Here is a 14,405-nt window from a genome sequence, read left to right as displayed (position 1 = left end):
TTGACTTTGAACTGAGTGTATTTATTTATGTACAGAATATCTGATCTGGCTGGATAGACTTTCACTCTCACGGGGGGGGAGGGATGTGTGTGTGTGTGTGTGTGTATGTGGGGAGCGCTCCCTCACCGGGGTGTGTGTGTGTGTGTGTGTGTGTGGGGGAGCGCTCCGTCTCCGTCTCTGGGCGGGCGGGGGGAAGAGGCGGAGTTGGGACGATTTGAAAGTTGTGCCGCCCGTTCCGCCCGCGGGTCTCGGTCACCGTCCCCGCCGCCTCCTTGAGCCTCTCTCCCCGCCTGGGGCGCGCCCATGCCGGCCTCACCCCGCACCCCGCGACCCGGGACCCGCTGCAGCTGCCAGGGACAGTTCCCACGGCCGGGGCTCCAGGTAGGTGGATCGTTCCCCCAACGCGGCTGCCCCCCCCCCCCCCCCCCCCCCCCCCCCCCCCCCCCCCCCACTAGTCCCCCCCCCCCTTGCTCTGCACCCCCAACCCCCGCCTGTCCCCAACTACCTGACCTCCCGTCCCCGGACCCCAGCCCCCCCTCCCCCCCCCCCCCCCCCCCAACCCCCTCCCTACTCGCGCTCTCCCGGACCCCGGACCCACTTCTCCCCCCCAGTCCCCGCTAGACCCCCCCCGTTATCTGCACCCCCCCCCCCCCTCCTGCACCCCCAACCCCCTCCCCACTCATGCTCCCGGACCCTGCCCCCGTTCTCTCTCTCCCCCTCCACCCCCCTCTATCGGCACCCTGCTCTGCCTGACCCCTGATCCCCTGTTCTCTCCAGCCCTCCCCCCGACCCCTTCACCCCCCCCCTTCCCTGCTCCCTCCCCCCCCAGACCCTCTTCCTCCCCCCCCCACCCAGACACCCGACCCCAGTCCCCTCTTGTCCCCCCCCCCCCCCCCCCCAGACACCCGACCCCAGCCCCCTCTTGTCCCTAGCCCCCCCCCCCCCCCCCTCTCCCTCTGCACCCCCAACTCCTGCCTGACCACCCGTCCCCGGACCCCAGCCCCCTCCGGCCCCCCCTTCTCTGAACCCCCACTCCCTACCCAAAGACCAGGACCCCTCCATTTCACTATCCACACACCGGGGTGGGTACAGGGTGAAACGCTGACTTGTACATTTGTGATTGTCCAGAGTGGTCATAACTATTTACTTTCATCGGATGTGTGTCAGTAACAATATTCCCAAATACAGAGCAATGAGGCACAAACATTGTGGGCTGAATGGCCTGATCCTCTGCTGTACTGTGTTACAGTAGAGAGATACAATGAGAGATACAATGTGGAAACGGACCCTTTGGTCCAGAGACCACGGCGAACAAGAATCACCTGAATACTCCGTACACTAGTTCTAGCCTACACCCTTAACAGAGTTCTCAATTTACAGAGGGCCAATTAACCTACAAACCTGTACGTCTTTGGAGTGTGGGAGGAAACCGGAGCACCCGGAGAAAACCCACAAGGTCCCAGGGAGAACGTACAAACTCTGTACGGACAGCACCAGAGCTCAGGATTGAACCCGGGTCTCTGGAGCTGTGAGATGGCAACTCTACCGCTGTGCCATCGTGCCGTGTAATGGTATAAAGTTGTCATGCTACATCTGATGAGTACAACGGGATAGAGTAAAGTACAAGAGTCTGTGGCAGCACCCGCGCCTAGCATGGGGTGACTGGACTATTGAGATGAAAAGGAGACAAAAAGGTGCAAGATAAGTAGACAAGTGGAGGCAGAGGAAAGGATTAATGCATCCCTATTGTAGAAACAGAACAGCAGATGCTGGTTCGTACCAAAAATAGACACAAAGTGCTGGAGTAACTCAGAGGGTCAGACAACATCTGTGGAGAGAGAGGATGAGGGATGCTTCAGGTCGGGGCCATCTTCAGATTCAATGGTCTTTATTCCTATTGTTTGTTAGTCAATGATCCCGATGGGAATGACTGCACATTCCCACCAATGGGGAAGCCCCCCGAACTTGTGCCTCAGCTTCTGATTTGCCGTCTTCCCCCTTCGCTTGCCCCCCCCCATCCCCCCACCCGTTTGTTACGTATCCACCTTACTCCAGCACCACCATATTTCCATGTCATAAAACTGTTGACTCCACTTCATTGCTTTATGCTTTTCCAAATGACCTGCTGTTACCTACTTCGTGCATTCCAGCAATTTTCCTAGTTTCCTGCTTCCTGCTTCTCTCCATGAATAGTGCCTTTACATTCACTGTTTTCCATTACACTGTGAACTATCAACACATCCACATTGTCGGTAGCTACCCGCTTTAAGCTGGCCTTGAGGCCTCTTAGTTTGAAACCAGTCCGCTTCTATTTGTCTGATAAACCTTTGGTTGACCGTGCTATAGCAGAAACCTGCCTTCAGAATGGGGGGAGCACGTGTGTAGTATGGGGGCTGTGGTCTTACTATAGGGCGGGTGGGCAGCTTGCGCTATTGAATCCTGGCCTTGAAAGTTAAATCCCACCAGAGCAGTTAAAAACTTTAAATTCGGGTGATTGAATTCACATTTTTTTAAATTACTATCAATAGACAATAGGTGCAGGAGTAGGCCATTCGGCCCTTCGAGCCAGCACCGCCATTCACTGTGATCATGGCTGATCATCCACAAGCAGTGCCCTGTTCCTGCCTTCTCCCCATACCCCCTGACTCCGCTATTGTTAAGAGATCTATCTAACTCTCTCTTGAAAGCCTCCAGAGAATAGGCCTCCACCACCCTCTGAGGCAGAGAATTCCACAGATTCACAACTCTCTGGGTGAAAAGGTTTTTCCTCATCTCTGTTCTAAATGGCTTACCCCTTATTCTTAAACTGTGGCCCCTGGTTCTTGACTCCCCCAACATCAGGAACATGTTTCTTGCCTCTAATGTGCCCAAACCCTTAATATTCTTATGTTTCATTAAGATTCCATCTCATCCTTCTAAATTCTATAGTATACAAGCCCAGCTGCTCCATTCTATCAACATATGACAGTCGGCCATCCCGGGAATTAACCTGGTGAACCTACGCTGCACTCCCTCAATAGCAAGAGTGTCCTTCCTCAAATTAGGGGACCAAAACCGCACACAGTACTCCAGGTGTGGTCTCACTAGGGTCCTGTACAACTGCAGAAGGACCTCTTTGCTCCTATACTCAACTCCTCTTGTTATGAAGGCCAACATGCCATTGGCTTTCTTCACTGCCTGCTGTACCTGCAAGATTACTTTCAGTGCCATTTATCAATAATGGCAATAACGAAACAATGGGATTGATTAGTTTAGAGATACAGCGCAGAAACAGGTCCTTCGGCCCACCGAGTCCATGCCGACTAGCAATCCCCGCACATTAACACAATTCTACACCCACTAGGGACAATTTACAATTATACCAAGCCATTTAACCCCTCAAACCTGTGCATCTTTGGAGTGTAGGAGGAAACCAGAGCACCTGGAGAAAACCCACACAGTCACAGGGAGAACGTACATACAAGCACCCGTAGTCAGGGTAAAACCTTGGTCTCTGGCAGTGGAAGGCAGCAACTCTACCACTGCGCCACCGTGCCGCCCATAACACTTCTGGGTCACTCCAATCCTGGCCTGAATATATTCAACACCTCCCAGGAATTTGCAAACACTCAGACTTGTTGAAGAAATAGTTCATCTCTATCTCCACCTCCGAACTCTGGTTACAGTCATACAGCAAGGAAACGGGCCCTTGATCCCAACTCATTCAAGACTACCAAGATACCCTGTCTAATTCCTCACATTTGGGCCCCGTGACCCTCGAAACATTTCCTATCCATGTACCTGCCCGAGTGTCTTTTAAATGTTCTTGAAGCTGCCTCAACCACTTCCTCTGGCAGCTCATTTCAGAAACCCACACCTCCCCTCCCCCACCAAGTGTAAAAAAAGTAGCTCTCGGGTTCCTGCTAAATCTTTCTCCGTTCAGGCAAATGCAACGTTACATTTATTTCAAGAGGGCTCAAATATAAAAATAGAGGTGTAATGCTGAGGCTCTATAAGGTGCTGGTCAGATCACATTTGGAATACTGTAAGCAGTTTAAGGCTCCATATCTGAGGAAATGTGCTGGCTCTGGAGAGGGTCCAGAGGAGGTTTACAAGAATTATCCCAGGAATGAGTGGGTTAACCTATGATGAGCATTTGTCAGTCGGACTGTACTCGCTGGAGTTTAGAAGGATGAGTGGGCATCTCATTGAAACTTACTGAATAGTGAAAGGCCTGGATAGAGTGGTTGTGGAGAAGATGTTTCTGTTTCCATTGGTTGAAGAGTCTAGGACCAGAGGGCACAGCCTCAGAATTCATGGACCTACCTTTAGAAAGGAGATGAGGAGGAATTTCTTCAGTCAGAAGGTGGTGAATCTGTGGAATTCATTGCCACAGACGGCTGTGGAGGCCACGAGTCAGTGGACAGTTTTAAGGTGGAGATTGATAGATTCTTGATTAGTTTGGGTGTCAGGGGCTATGGGGAGAAGGCAGGAGAAGGGGAAGAGAAGATAGATCAGCCATGATTGAATGGCGGAGTAAACTTGATGGGCCGAATGGCCTGATTCTGCTCCTATCTCACCTTAAACCTATTCCCCTGCCCTGGGGAAAGTGTGTATTCTCCCCACCTATTCAGCTTGGCTGTGGGTAACAACATGTGTTGCCCTTGTTCTGGGTGAACATGTTTAATGTCAGTGGGAAACTGGGATGTGAGCTTGTCGCTGGGTTATTGGTGTTGGTTTAATAGTAAGATTAAACGAGAACTTACCAGTTTGAAGTTTGATCTGTATTTTATGAGGAGTTACGATGAGGGATTACGTGAAGAACCCGTCCAGCGCGCAGGCGCGGCATACTTCAAAGCAGCGGTGTGGAATCACAGACAGGCACAGTAAGTGAAATAAACATAGTAAAGAAAAGGAGAGCTTAGATACCAGTTTGATCTCTATTATTGAGGGTGGGAGCTGAGGGCACGTAATCCCTCATCGTAACTCCTCATAAAATACAGATCAAACTTCAAACTGGTAAGTTCTCGTTTAATCTTACTATTTTACTTCGGAGTCACGTGAGTGACTACGTGAAGATTTTAAAGCTCTGTGATTTCAAACCGTGTAACAGTTCATACTTCACTCACTGCCGAAGTCACTTGAGGGAGGAAGTGTGTTATCGTAATCAACCAATGAATCTGTTTGTAAAAACAATAATGGTATTTATTAACAAGAACAAAAAAACAAATTGCTCCCCCGGGCTTAAATTATATATTTGCAGATTGTAATATTTTCTCTGCAAATAAAGCAGGTTTTGCCAACGGCTTATTATAAAAAGTTCTGAACGTTCTTTCCCCAGACCACCCCGCTGTAGCCAGGATGTGGTCTATTGGTACGTCCATTCTCTTACCCGCCGACGTGGATGCTGCCCTGGTGGAGTGAGATTTGTACATGTTAGTATTTATACCAGCAGCTTTCAGCACCTGCTTGAGCCATCTAGAAATGGTTTGGCTCGTCACCCGACCATAAGGTTTCTTGTAGCTGACCCATAAGACTTTTTCACTCCCTCGATGGATTTTAGTTGTGTCTGTATAGTACAGTAGGTGGGTCATGGCACATAACCCTGGTTCTGGTGGGCAGGCCCGGAATTCCATGACTGGATTTGATGTTCCTGGCCTGCTCTGTTTGACCAGCCCCTGGATAGTAAATGAGACATGGTCTGGAGTTATGATCATGTTGTCCAGTCGTAAAAGGTGAAGTGACTGGACTCTTTGTGCTGACACAAGTGCCATCAGCATGATCGTCTTGAGAGTTAATTGTTCCAGGGTGAGGGACCTGGCTGGTGACCATCTCTTAAGGTATGTCAGGACCACACTGACATCCCAGATATGGGTGTACCTAGGTCTAGGGGGGTTAGAGTTGAATATCCCCCTCATGAGTTTGACCACCAGCGGGTGGGACCCCATGGCCTGTTGTCCTGGTGCCTGTATTAAATAGGCAGACAGAGCACTTCTGGCTGTGTTGATGGCGCTGTAGCTGAGTCCTTCATTGTGGTAAAGGCCTGCCAGGAACTCCAGTACATTGGTGACTGTTGTGGTTGAATAGGTGGTTCCTGTATCCAAGCAGTATTTCTCCCACTTCTTGATACTAGATAAGTACTGTTTCCTTGTGGATACACGGTGGGATGCTGTCATGGTGTTGATGGTGTTTTCTGACAATCCCAGGCCCAGCAAAGGTCTTTTCAAAATCTGCAACCCAGGAGTTTGATTTTATCATGGCAAGGGTGGCTTGTGCCAGATACTGGGTGGGTTAGCAATTCTGGGCTGCTGGGAAAAGTCATTGGGGTCTCGACGATCATGTCGAGGACCACTGGGAACCATGGCTGTGTCGGCCAGTCGGGTACTATCAAAATACCTGAAGCAGAGTCCAATTGTTATTTGCGTAGTACCCGACTGATGAGGCAGAAGGGAGGAAATGCATAAAAGAAGACATTTCCCCAGTCCAGCACAAAAGCATCTACCGCTGCTGCCTCAGGGTCTGGTTCCCAAGCGACATACATAGGAACCTGGTGATTTAGTCTGGATGCAAATAGATTGATATCTGGCGTGCCATATTGCTTGGTAATTTTAGCAAATACTTTGGGATTTAACATCCATTCGGTGTTGTCATTGAATTTGCGTGACCTGGTGTCTGCCACTGTATCTAGCTTACCCGGCAGGTAAGTTGCTGATAGCCAAATATGTCTGTTGACACACCATTGCCAAATTGTGTTGACCAAATTGTCGCATGATATCGATTTTATGCCGCCCATATGGTTAATACAGGCCACCACCGTAGTATTATCTATTTGTAACCAAACATGCAAGTGATGCATATTTGTTGAATATGCTTTTAATCCATAAAATGCACCCAACATTTCTAGATAATTTATGCCCAGTGTAAGTAGTAACGATGACTCTGGGTTAGTCCATCTACCACCTGTGCTGGATATGGAATTAGTTGCTCCCCAGCCTTGAGCACTGGCACCTGTTTGGATAACTAATGTAGGGTTAATGATGATGATAGGGCTGAAACTATGCCAAATGTTCTCTAGCCACCACTGTAGTTCTGATGTTGCTTTAGTGGGTAATTTCATGACTTGGTCAAAATGACCTGCATGTTGTTTTAGTGCCTGCACTTTTGCTCTTTGTAAGTTTTGATAGTGCAGAGGTCCAAATTTATTAGCTGGAAATGCTGCTACCATTTTGCCAATTACTCTCGCCACTTGTCGAATAGTTGGTCGATCGTTGACCATTAAATTGTTACATGTTTGTGCCAATTCAGCTGTTTTTGTTTTTGGCAAAGTTACAGACATGTGGACTGAGTTAATTGTGAAGCCCAGATAGTCCATGGTTGTGGATGGCTTCAACTTAGATTTATCTGGATGTAAGACAAATCCCAAGGTTTCAAACAATTGTTTGGTAGCTGACACTGCTGATTTTGCCAATTCCATGGTTTTGCCTACTATTAAGATATCATCAAGATATGCCATGACAATATGTTTTGGTCTTCTTAATATTGCCAAGGCTGGCTTTAGTATCTTGGTGAATAATCTTGGGGCTGATGTTAACTCATTAAGCAACACTTTAACCTGCCATAGCTGCCCCATCCAGGTACATTTCAGGTATCTGCGATGATCCTTATGAATGGGTACTGAATAGTAAGCATCTTTAAGATCAATGCTTGCCATGAAGTATCCTTTGGAAATCAGTTGTTTGGCAGTTACAAACGTTTCCATTTTGAAATGTATATACTTAACAAACATATTTTGTGAAGTTAAGTCAATTATGATGCAACATCTACCATCTTTTTAAGTTTTAGTGAATATATTAGAGACAAATTCCAAGGGTTCATGTTTGTTTTTTTCAATGATACCCTTTGTGATTAGCCTCACCAGTTCAGCTTGTCCCTCTCGTTTTTCTTTAACTGAGAGGGAAAAGACCCTTTGGGGTGAATGCTGAACTGGTGACAATTTTTCTAGTGCAAACTGTATTTTGTATCCACGAATGCTGTTGAGTATATACTTGTCATTCGTGATAGACTTCCATGCTTGCTCAAACAGGTGTAATCTCCCCCCTGTTAGTATAGAACCCCCACTTTCTATATGCTGGTAGGAACCAGACCCACCTACCTCCATGGTTACGGGTGTTTCTTTTGCTTCTTTGTCGGGCGATGAGTCTTCCGATGAGTTGTCTGATGTGCTGTTGGTTGGGGGGTGGCGCATTTTCCATGGGGTCCGTTCTGGGCCTTGGCCTAAAAAAGGCTTGTGATGTTCGGACCCCGAGCTTTCACCAGTCCCATAGGGTTGACGTCGACTGGTGGACGCGGTGGGGTACTACCGCTTGGGTTTAGTGGGTTTGCTCGTCCGGGGGCCTGCCCTCATGAGGCCAAATGTTTTGGACTCCTCCTCCATATCTTTCACTTTCTTGGAGAGGTTTTTGCCGAAGACCAGGATTTCTGGCTCTGTGGTCGGCGTTTTGTACAAACCCGCGAATTTTGGGTCGAGGGCAGGACTTATAATCTCCTTGCGGAGGTTGTTAATTTCAAACTGGGTATTACACAGCAGTGCGAGTGTATCCTGCTGAATCGTGGTCATTTCTGTCCCATCCACGGAACGAGCATATGAAGTGATGGCTGACGTCAGGAGCCTGAGGATCTGCTGTAGTTTGAGCTCTTGGTTGCAGATATTTGGCCCAACGTGCCCCCAGATTTGACTGTTGACAGCCGGCACGTTGAGCGAGGCACAATTCTCTGGGGCCGAATACAGCTCTAGGGCCTCATTAACTACCTGCTCCTGTAGGGGCTTGAAGGATAGGTAGTTAATGCTGGCCGCCAGATTTGGCTCTAATGGCTGTCCTGCTCGTGGAGCTGCCACGTAGCGGTCTACCACACCCAGCAGCTCTTCCTGTTCCTGTACCCCAGGCGTACTCCCGACATCTTCGGCCAGTGACCCCTCTTCTTGACCAGCCCAGCCCTAGTCGCCAAAGCTGCCCTCGGAAGAGGGGGCAGCGATAGCCAGTGTGTGAGGCACTGTGGTGGGAGTGCCTGAACTCCCTCTGCGAGACTGCCCCTCTCTCGAAGCAAGTCACGCTGGAGCATACGTTCCACGAACCGCTCCACGCGGCTCAGGCGGCTGTCTCTGCCCCGCGCGGGCGGTGAGACGTCCCCGTCCGATGAATCGGAAACCACCGGCCGGTTGGTGTTCCGTGCTGCTTTACAACCAGCCCGCTGCTCAGGCTGCGCTAGCGGGACTGGGCTCGGCACGGTGTCGGGGATGGTGGATCGCTGGGTTAGCGGTCCTACCGCCTCTTGCCCCCACTGATGGAACGCTCCTCCGTTGGAGTCGAACGGGGGGCAGATTTCTTGGATAGTCTTGTTTTGTTCATGTTCTCCCTGTTGAAACAAAACAACACCCTTCTTTTCCGGAAAAAACAACCTCAGAATAAACTTACCTGACGGTCCGTCTTTGTAAACTGTAGCGGGAGCGCCTGACTCCCGCTGTGTCGCTGTTGCACTGCGTAAACGCAATGTCGCGCATGCGTGCTGGACGGGTTCTTCACGTAGTCACTCACGTGACTCCAAAGTAAAATTGCCAACCTCTACTTGGAGGCAGCAAAGTTTGATGTGTTGGGCTGTTCAATGAATGAGTTTGCTGCTGTCTTAGTGTAGTCATAAACATCAAAGCTTCAATTCTCATCTCTAACATTGTCATATTTCTATGCACAAAACATGTAGATGTCCTGCTCAAGTTCAAATGTTGTTCAAGCATTTTAAGGTGTACCTTAGTTTATTCAGGCGTTGCAGAAAAAGTTTGTGGGCGGCAGTGAGAGAATTGCTGCATTCACAGCAGCAGAGACCTGGCTTTGATCCTGACTAGAGTTGCTGTCTGTGTCCGTGCAGTTTGTACATTCTCCTTGTGGTTGCGTGGGTTTCTTTCCACATTCAAAGGACGTGTGGGTTTGTAGGTTATTTGGCCTCTGTAAATTGCCCCAAGTGTTTTCGGAGTGGATGAGAAAGTGGGCGTCACGATGGCGCAGCGGGTAGAGCTGCTGCCTCACAGCGCCACAGATGTGGGTTCGACCCTGACTACGGGTGCTGTCTGTACGGAGTTTGTACGTTCTCCCCGTGACTGTGTGGGTTCCCTTACACACTACAAAGGCGTACAGGTTTGTAGGTTAATTGGCTTCGATAAGAATTGGAAATTGTCTCAAGTGTGTGTGTAGGATGGTGCTAGTGGTAATGATGTATTGTCTTTCCACTGACTGGATAGCACGCAACAAAAGCTTTTCACTGTACCTTGGTATGGAGAGAAGGCAGGGAGAGGATACTGAGTTGGATGATTAGCCATGATCATATTGAATGGCAAATGGTGCAGGCTCGAAGGGCCGAATGGCCTCTACTCCTGCACCTATTTTCTATGTTTACCTTGGCACGGGTGACAATAAACTAAATTACAAAGTGATTGATGGATGGCGTGGACTCTGCGGGCCGGAGTGCTAGCCTCATCTCTAATCTAAACGAAGCTTTTTGTTTCAGTCCACACAGGTTGTTCAGAGGAAGATGGGAGGGGTTGAGGGACTGAACATTCCGATATCACAGCCGTGGTACTCCACTGCCAAGAGAAATGAGCACTTGACCAATGACCGCCAGAACAGCAGAGACGACGACCTCAACCACGTGAAGATGGCGCACAAGAACGGCGAGAAGGCTCACGGATGCTGTTCGTTCATGTCCGATGTGTATCGGGTCGCCCAGAAGGAAGCAAAGAATGTTATGCACTTTCCCAATAGTCAGAGCTGGGAGGCCGTTGTGAGCAGCTCGGGTGCACTACTCCGGTCACAGTGTGACCAGCACTACGCTGGAGCCAAGTTCAGTGAGCCACCATCACCAAGTGTGTTACCCAGACCACCAAGCCACTGGGTACATATTCCCCTGGACCCTTCTGACCACAGTGACATGGCCTTTCAATTGAAGACCTTACTTAAAGTGCAAGCATAGACTGTAGCTCAAATGTGGGGTTTGTTCAGGGCTGGCATTCTTGTTTTTAATTACATCTTTCAGTAGAGTTTAAAAATTTCAGCCACACGCTGCCTTTAATTACCCACCCAGGGTGTTTACTTGCTTAGTGTACATTGGCCCAGCTTGGTGAGGTTTGGTGCCTTTGTGCAGCTTGGACTTTCTACTGCATAAGTGAACTTGTTTTCTCATCCAGCTTTGCCTGCCTTTCCCTCTTCTTCCTTAAAGAGGAAAGAGCTGAGTTCTGTGTCTGAGTCTCCCATTGCTGGGCATGTTCCTATGTGCAATGAAGTTAGTGTGTCATCCACTTGGGTCCAAAGTACTGAGGCAGCTTTAATGTTGCTTCCTTTCCCAATTGTCCAGCTGCAATTAACCAACGCAGGTTGTATGTGTAGCCCATGTGCTACATACCTTTCACTACATCCATTCTTCAATGGGATTTTTGCAACTCTTGATCATTGAACTGTTGTCTGTTGGAGGCAGCTTGTACACAGGGCAGGCAACAAGCCACAGACATAACCTCCAGCATCAACTCCTTGCAGAGCCCCCTTGTTTTATTGTTCACTTTTATTGAGAAAAGTATTTTTAATGCTTCCAACCAACCGAGTAAGTGTATTTATTGAACAGGCTATTACTTAAAACTACCCGTTTAGTTGTATTAACACAGAAAAGTCATTGAGCTATCATGTTGCCTGCCAATCACTGCTGACCAAAGCAGATCTTCGTAAATGAGCAAATTTGAGCAAATTTTCATCTTTCCTCTCCGAAGGCTTTGGTCTTTCAAACATCTCCTTTGCTTTGATGCAAACCTGGAATCCAAATTTGGTTTTAGATTTTATCATTTGCCAAAAAGAACTCTTGTACAGGGATAATGAGTTTATTACTGTTAAAACCGCTGCCAGTATACAAGGATTAAGAATGTGCATATGTATATTTTAAAACGGGGTGTCCCTGTTGATAAAGTATTTTGGTACGATAGGTCAGTGTAAACAATGCCATCTTTCGTGGCGTGTGTAAACCTAAGATTAATTTTCTTTAAAAAAAAATACAAATGAATAAGAAAAAGTTAAGTTGTTCACAACGTGACCTGAAAGCTGCGATTGCGGGTGTGAAAACGAGCATTAAAAAAAAAACTAAGTTGCAGAAATAATAGCTCATTTCCTATTTTAAAAAAAACACAGAATGAGGTTGCTGTGCCAAACCTGTATCTGTTATACATTATTTTCAATGTAGTTACCTGATCATATCTGACTTTGATAAAAGGATTACCAAAAGCAATGGTAGGGAAAATGTAACACAAGTATGGATTCTGTACTGTTAATGTCAGGATTGGAATGAGCCTGGATTGATGCCACGATTTTTGATCGCACTTGTGCAATGGTGTACCATGTTCTTTGTTGATCTTTTAAACCGTGGATCAAAGCTGATTGCTTCATGTTTCATCAGAACCGGGCAAAGATTGCAAAAACAACATTCATACACACCAATGGAGCCCATTCATCTCAGATGTGGCTTGGATACTTCTTTTGCCTTAATATTTAGAAATTGGGTTTGATACAAATTTTCAATAACACATTCTGTAATAATGACATTTGATTCAATTGTAATTCAGTGATCACTCAGATTTCCCCCAGAATGTCATGTTTGCTATTTGTCCTTTCATTATATAAAGCAGAGACATTTATTCAATAATGGGCATTCTGTTGCCTCTCAGTTAATGCCAGGTAGAGGGCCTACTATTTGAATACAAAATATCATAATTAAATTGGGTACAAATGTCCCAATTCAGCAGCCCAAAATCCAGAAAAAAGGTCATGTTTTTTTTATTTATAATCTCCCCTATTTAGATTTGATGGACAAGTTAAATACAATAATGGAATTATTCCAATTACTGTTGAAACCAAATTAAGTCAATTAATTTTAAATATGTATTTAATTGAATGGTAGTGTAATGATTTATATAACAATAAAGATTTCCGTTTCTCCCCCAATTGGGTTGTTTGTCTTTTGGTCCATAGAGAATTGAGTTTGCACACTTTGGGGCGTTCATTGCATGGCTCCTGTGCTAATTGAAACCACACTCTCTGTCTTTGCTTGTTACCCAGTTGCCAAGTATAAGTTCATAAGTGAGAGGAGCAGAATAAGGCAATTAAGCCCGTCAAGTCTATGCCAATCAATATGCAGGAAAGAACTGCAGATGCTGGTTTTAATCGAAGAGAGACACAAAATGCTGGAGTAACTCAGCAGGGCAGGCAGCATCTCTGGAGAGAAGGAATGGGTAACGTTTTGGGTTGAGACCCTTCTTCCTCTCCCCCTCGACTCCATCCAAGGAACCCAACAGTCTTTTCAGGTGAGGCCGAGGTTCACTTGCACCTCATCTACTGTATCCGCTGTTCCTGGTGTCAACTTCTGTCCATCGGTGAGACCAAGCGCAGGCTCGATGATCGTTTCGCTGGACACTTCCGTCAGTCCACCTTAACCTACCTGATCTCCCGGTGGCCCAACACTTCAACTCCCCCTCCCATTCCCAAACTGACCTTTCTGTCCTGGGCCTCCTCCATTGTCAAAGCGAGGCCCAGCAGAAATTGGATGAACGCAACCTCATAATTCGCTTGGGTAGCTTACACCCCAGCGATATGAACATTGACTTCTCGAACTTCAAATGGCCCTTACTTTCCCTCTCCAGTTCTCCCACCAGTCTGTCACCGACTACATTCTATCTGTCCTGCCCACTCCCAACATCAGTCTGAAGTGTCTTGACCCAAGACGTCACCCATTCCTTCTCTCCAGAGATGCTGCTTGTCCCGCTGAGGTATTCCAGCATTTTGTGTTTACCTCTGCCAATCAATCATAGCTGATCCCATTCTCCTGCCTTCTCCCCATATCCCCCGACACCTGTACTAATCTAGAATCTGTCCGTCTCCACCTTAAAAATATCTATTGACGTGGTTTCCTCCACCATCTGTGGGAAATAATTCCAGATTCACCACCCTGGCTAAATAAATTCAGTTTCATCTACTTTCTAAAATTCCAGGGCTAGGGCTTCTGGTCCGAGACTCTCCCACTTCTCCACATCCCCTCTATCCAGGCTTTTCACTATTCAGTAAGTCTCAATGAGGTCCTCCCTCATCCTTCTAAACTCCAGTGAGTGCAGTCCTAGTGCTGACCCTCTTCATATGTTAACCCACTGTAGGATTGCATTTGGTTGGGCATGTTAGTCACCATTGTGTTCTTCCTACCATCAATGGGGATAAGTGTAAGTGGAATGCCATTGGCTGTTAACATGGCCAGACAACACCTTTATTCACTAATACCAGTTAATGGATAGCACGGGAATCCTGGTTATGCTGCTGAAGGGTTGCTTAATGAACTGACGAATGCATAATACA

The 14,405-nt window shown here is 47.5% G+C and overlaps 1 protein-coding gene across 1 annotated transcript; it reads left to right on the top strand.

The window, feature by feature from the left end:
* The first annotated feature begins 203 nt into the window (after nt 1-203).
* On the top strand, nt 204-13,007 carry pnrc2 (proline-rich nuclear receptor coactivator 2). The gene is made up of 2 exons (XM_055656660.1): nt 204-381; nt 10,537-13,007. Exons 1-2 carry the CDS (start codon nt 304-306, stop codon nt 10,996-10,998), a joined length of 540 nt encoding a protein of 179 aa, XP_055512635.1. The 5' UTR covers nt 204-303; the 3' UTR covers nt 10,999-13,007.
* Nucleotides 13,008-14,405: the final 1,398 nt, after the last annotated feature.

This window comes from Leucoraja erinacea, chromosome 26 (assembly GCF_028641065.1).
Source record: "Leucoraja erinacea ecotype New England chromosome 26, Leri_hhj_1, whole genome shotgun sequence".
NCBI lineage: Eukaryota > Metazoa > Chordata > Chondrichthyes > Rajiformes > Rajidae > Leucoraja > Leucoraja erinaceus.
The sequence above is the reverse complement of the archived record's forward strand: the minus strand, read 5'-3'. Positions and strand labels throughout refer to the sequence as shown.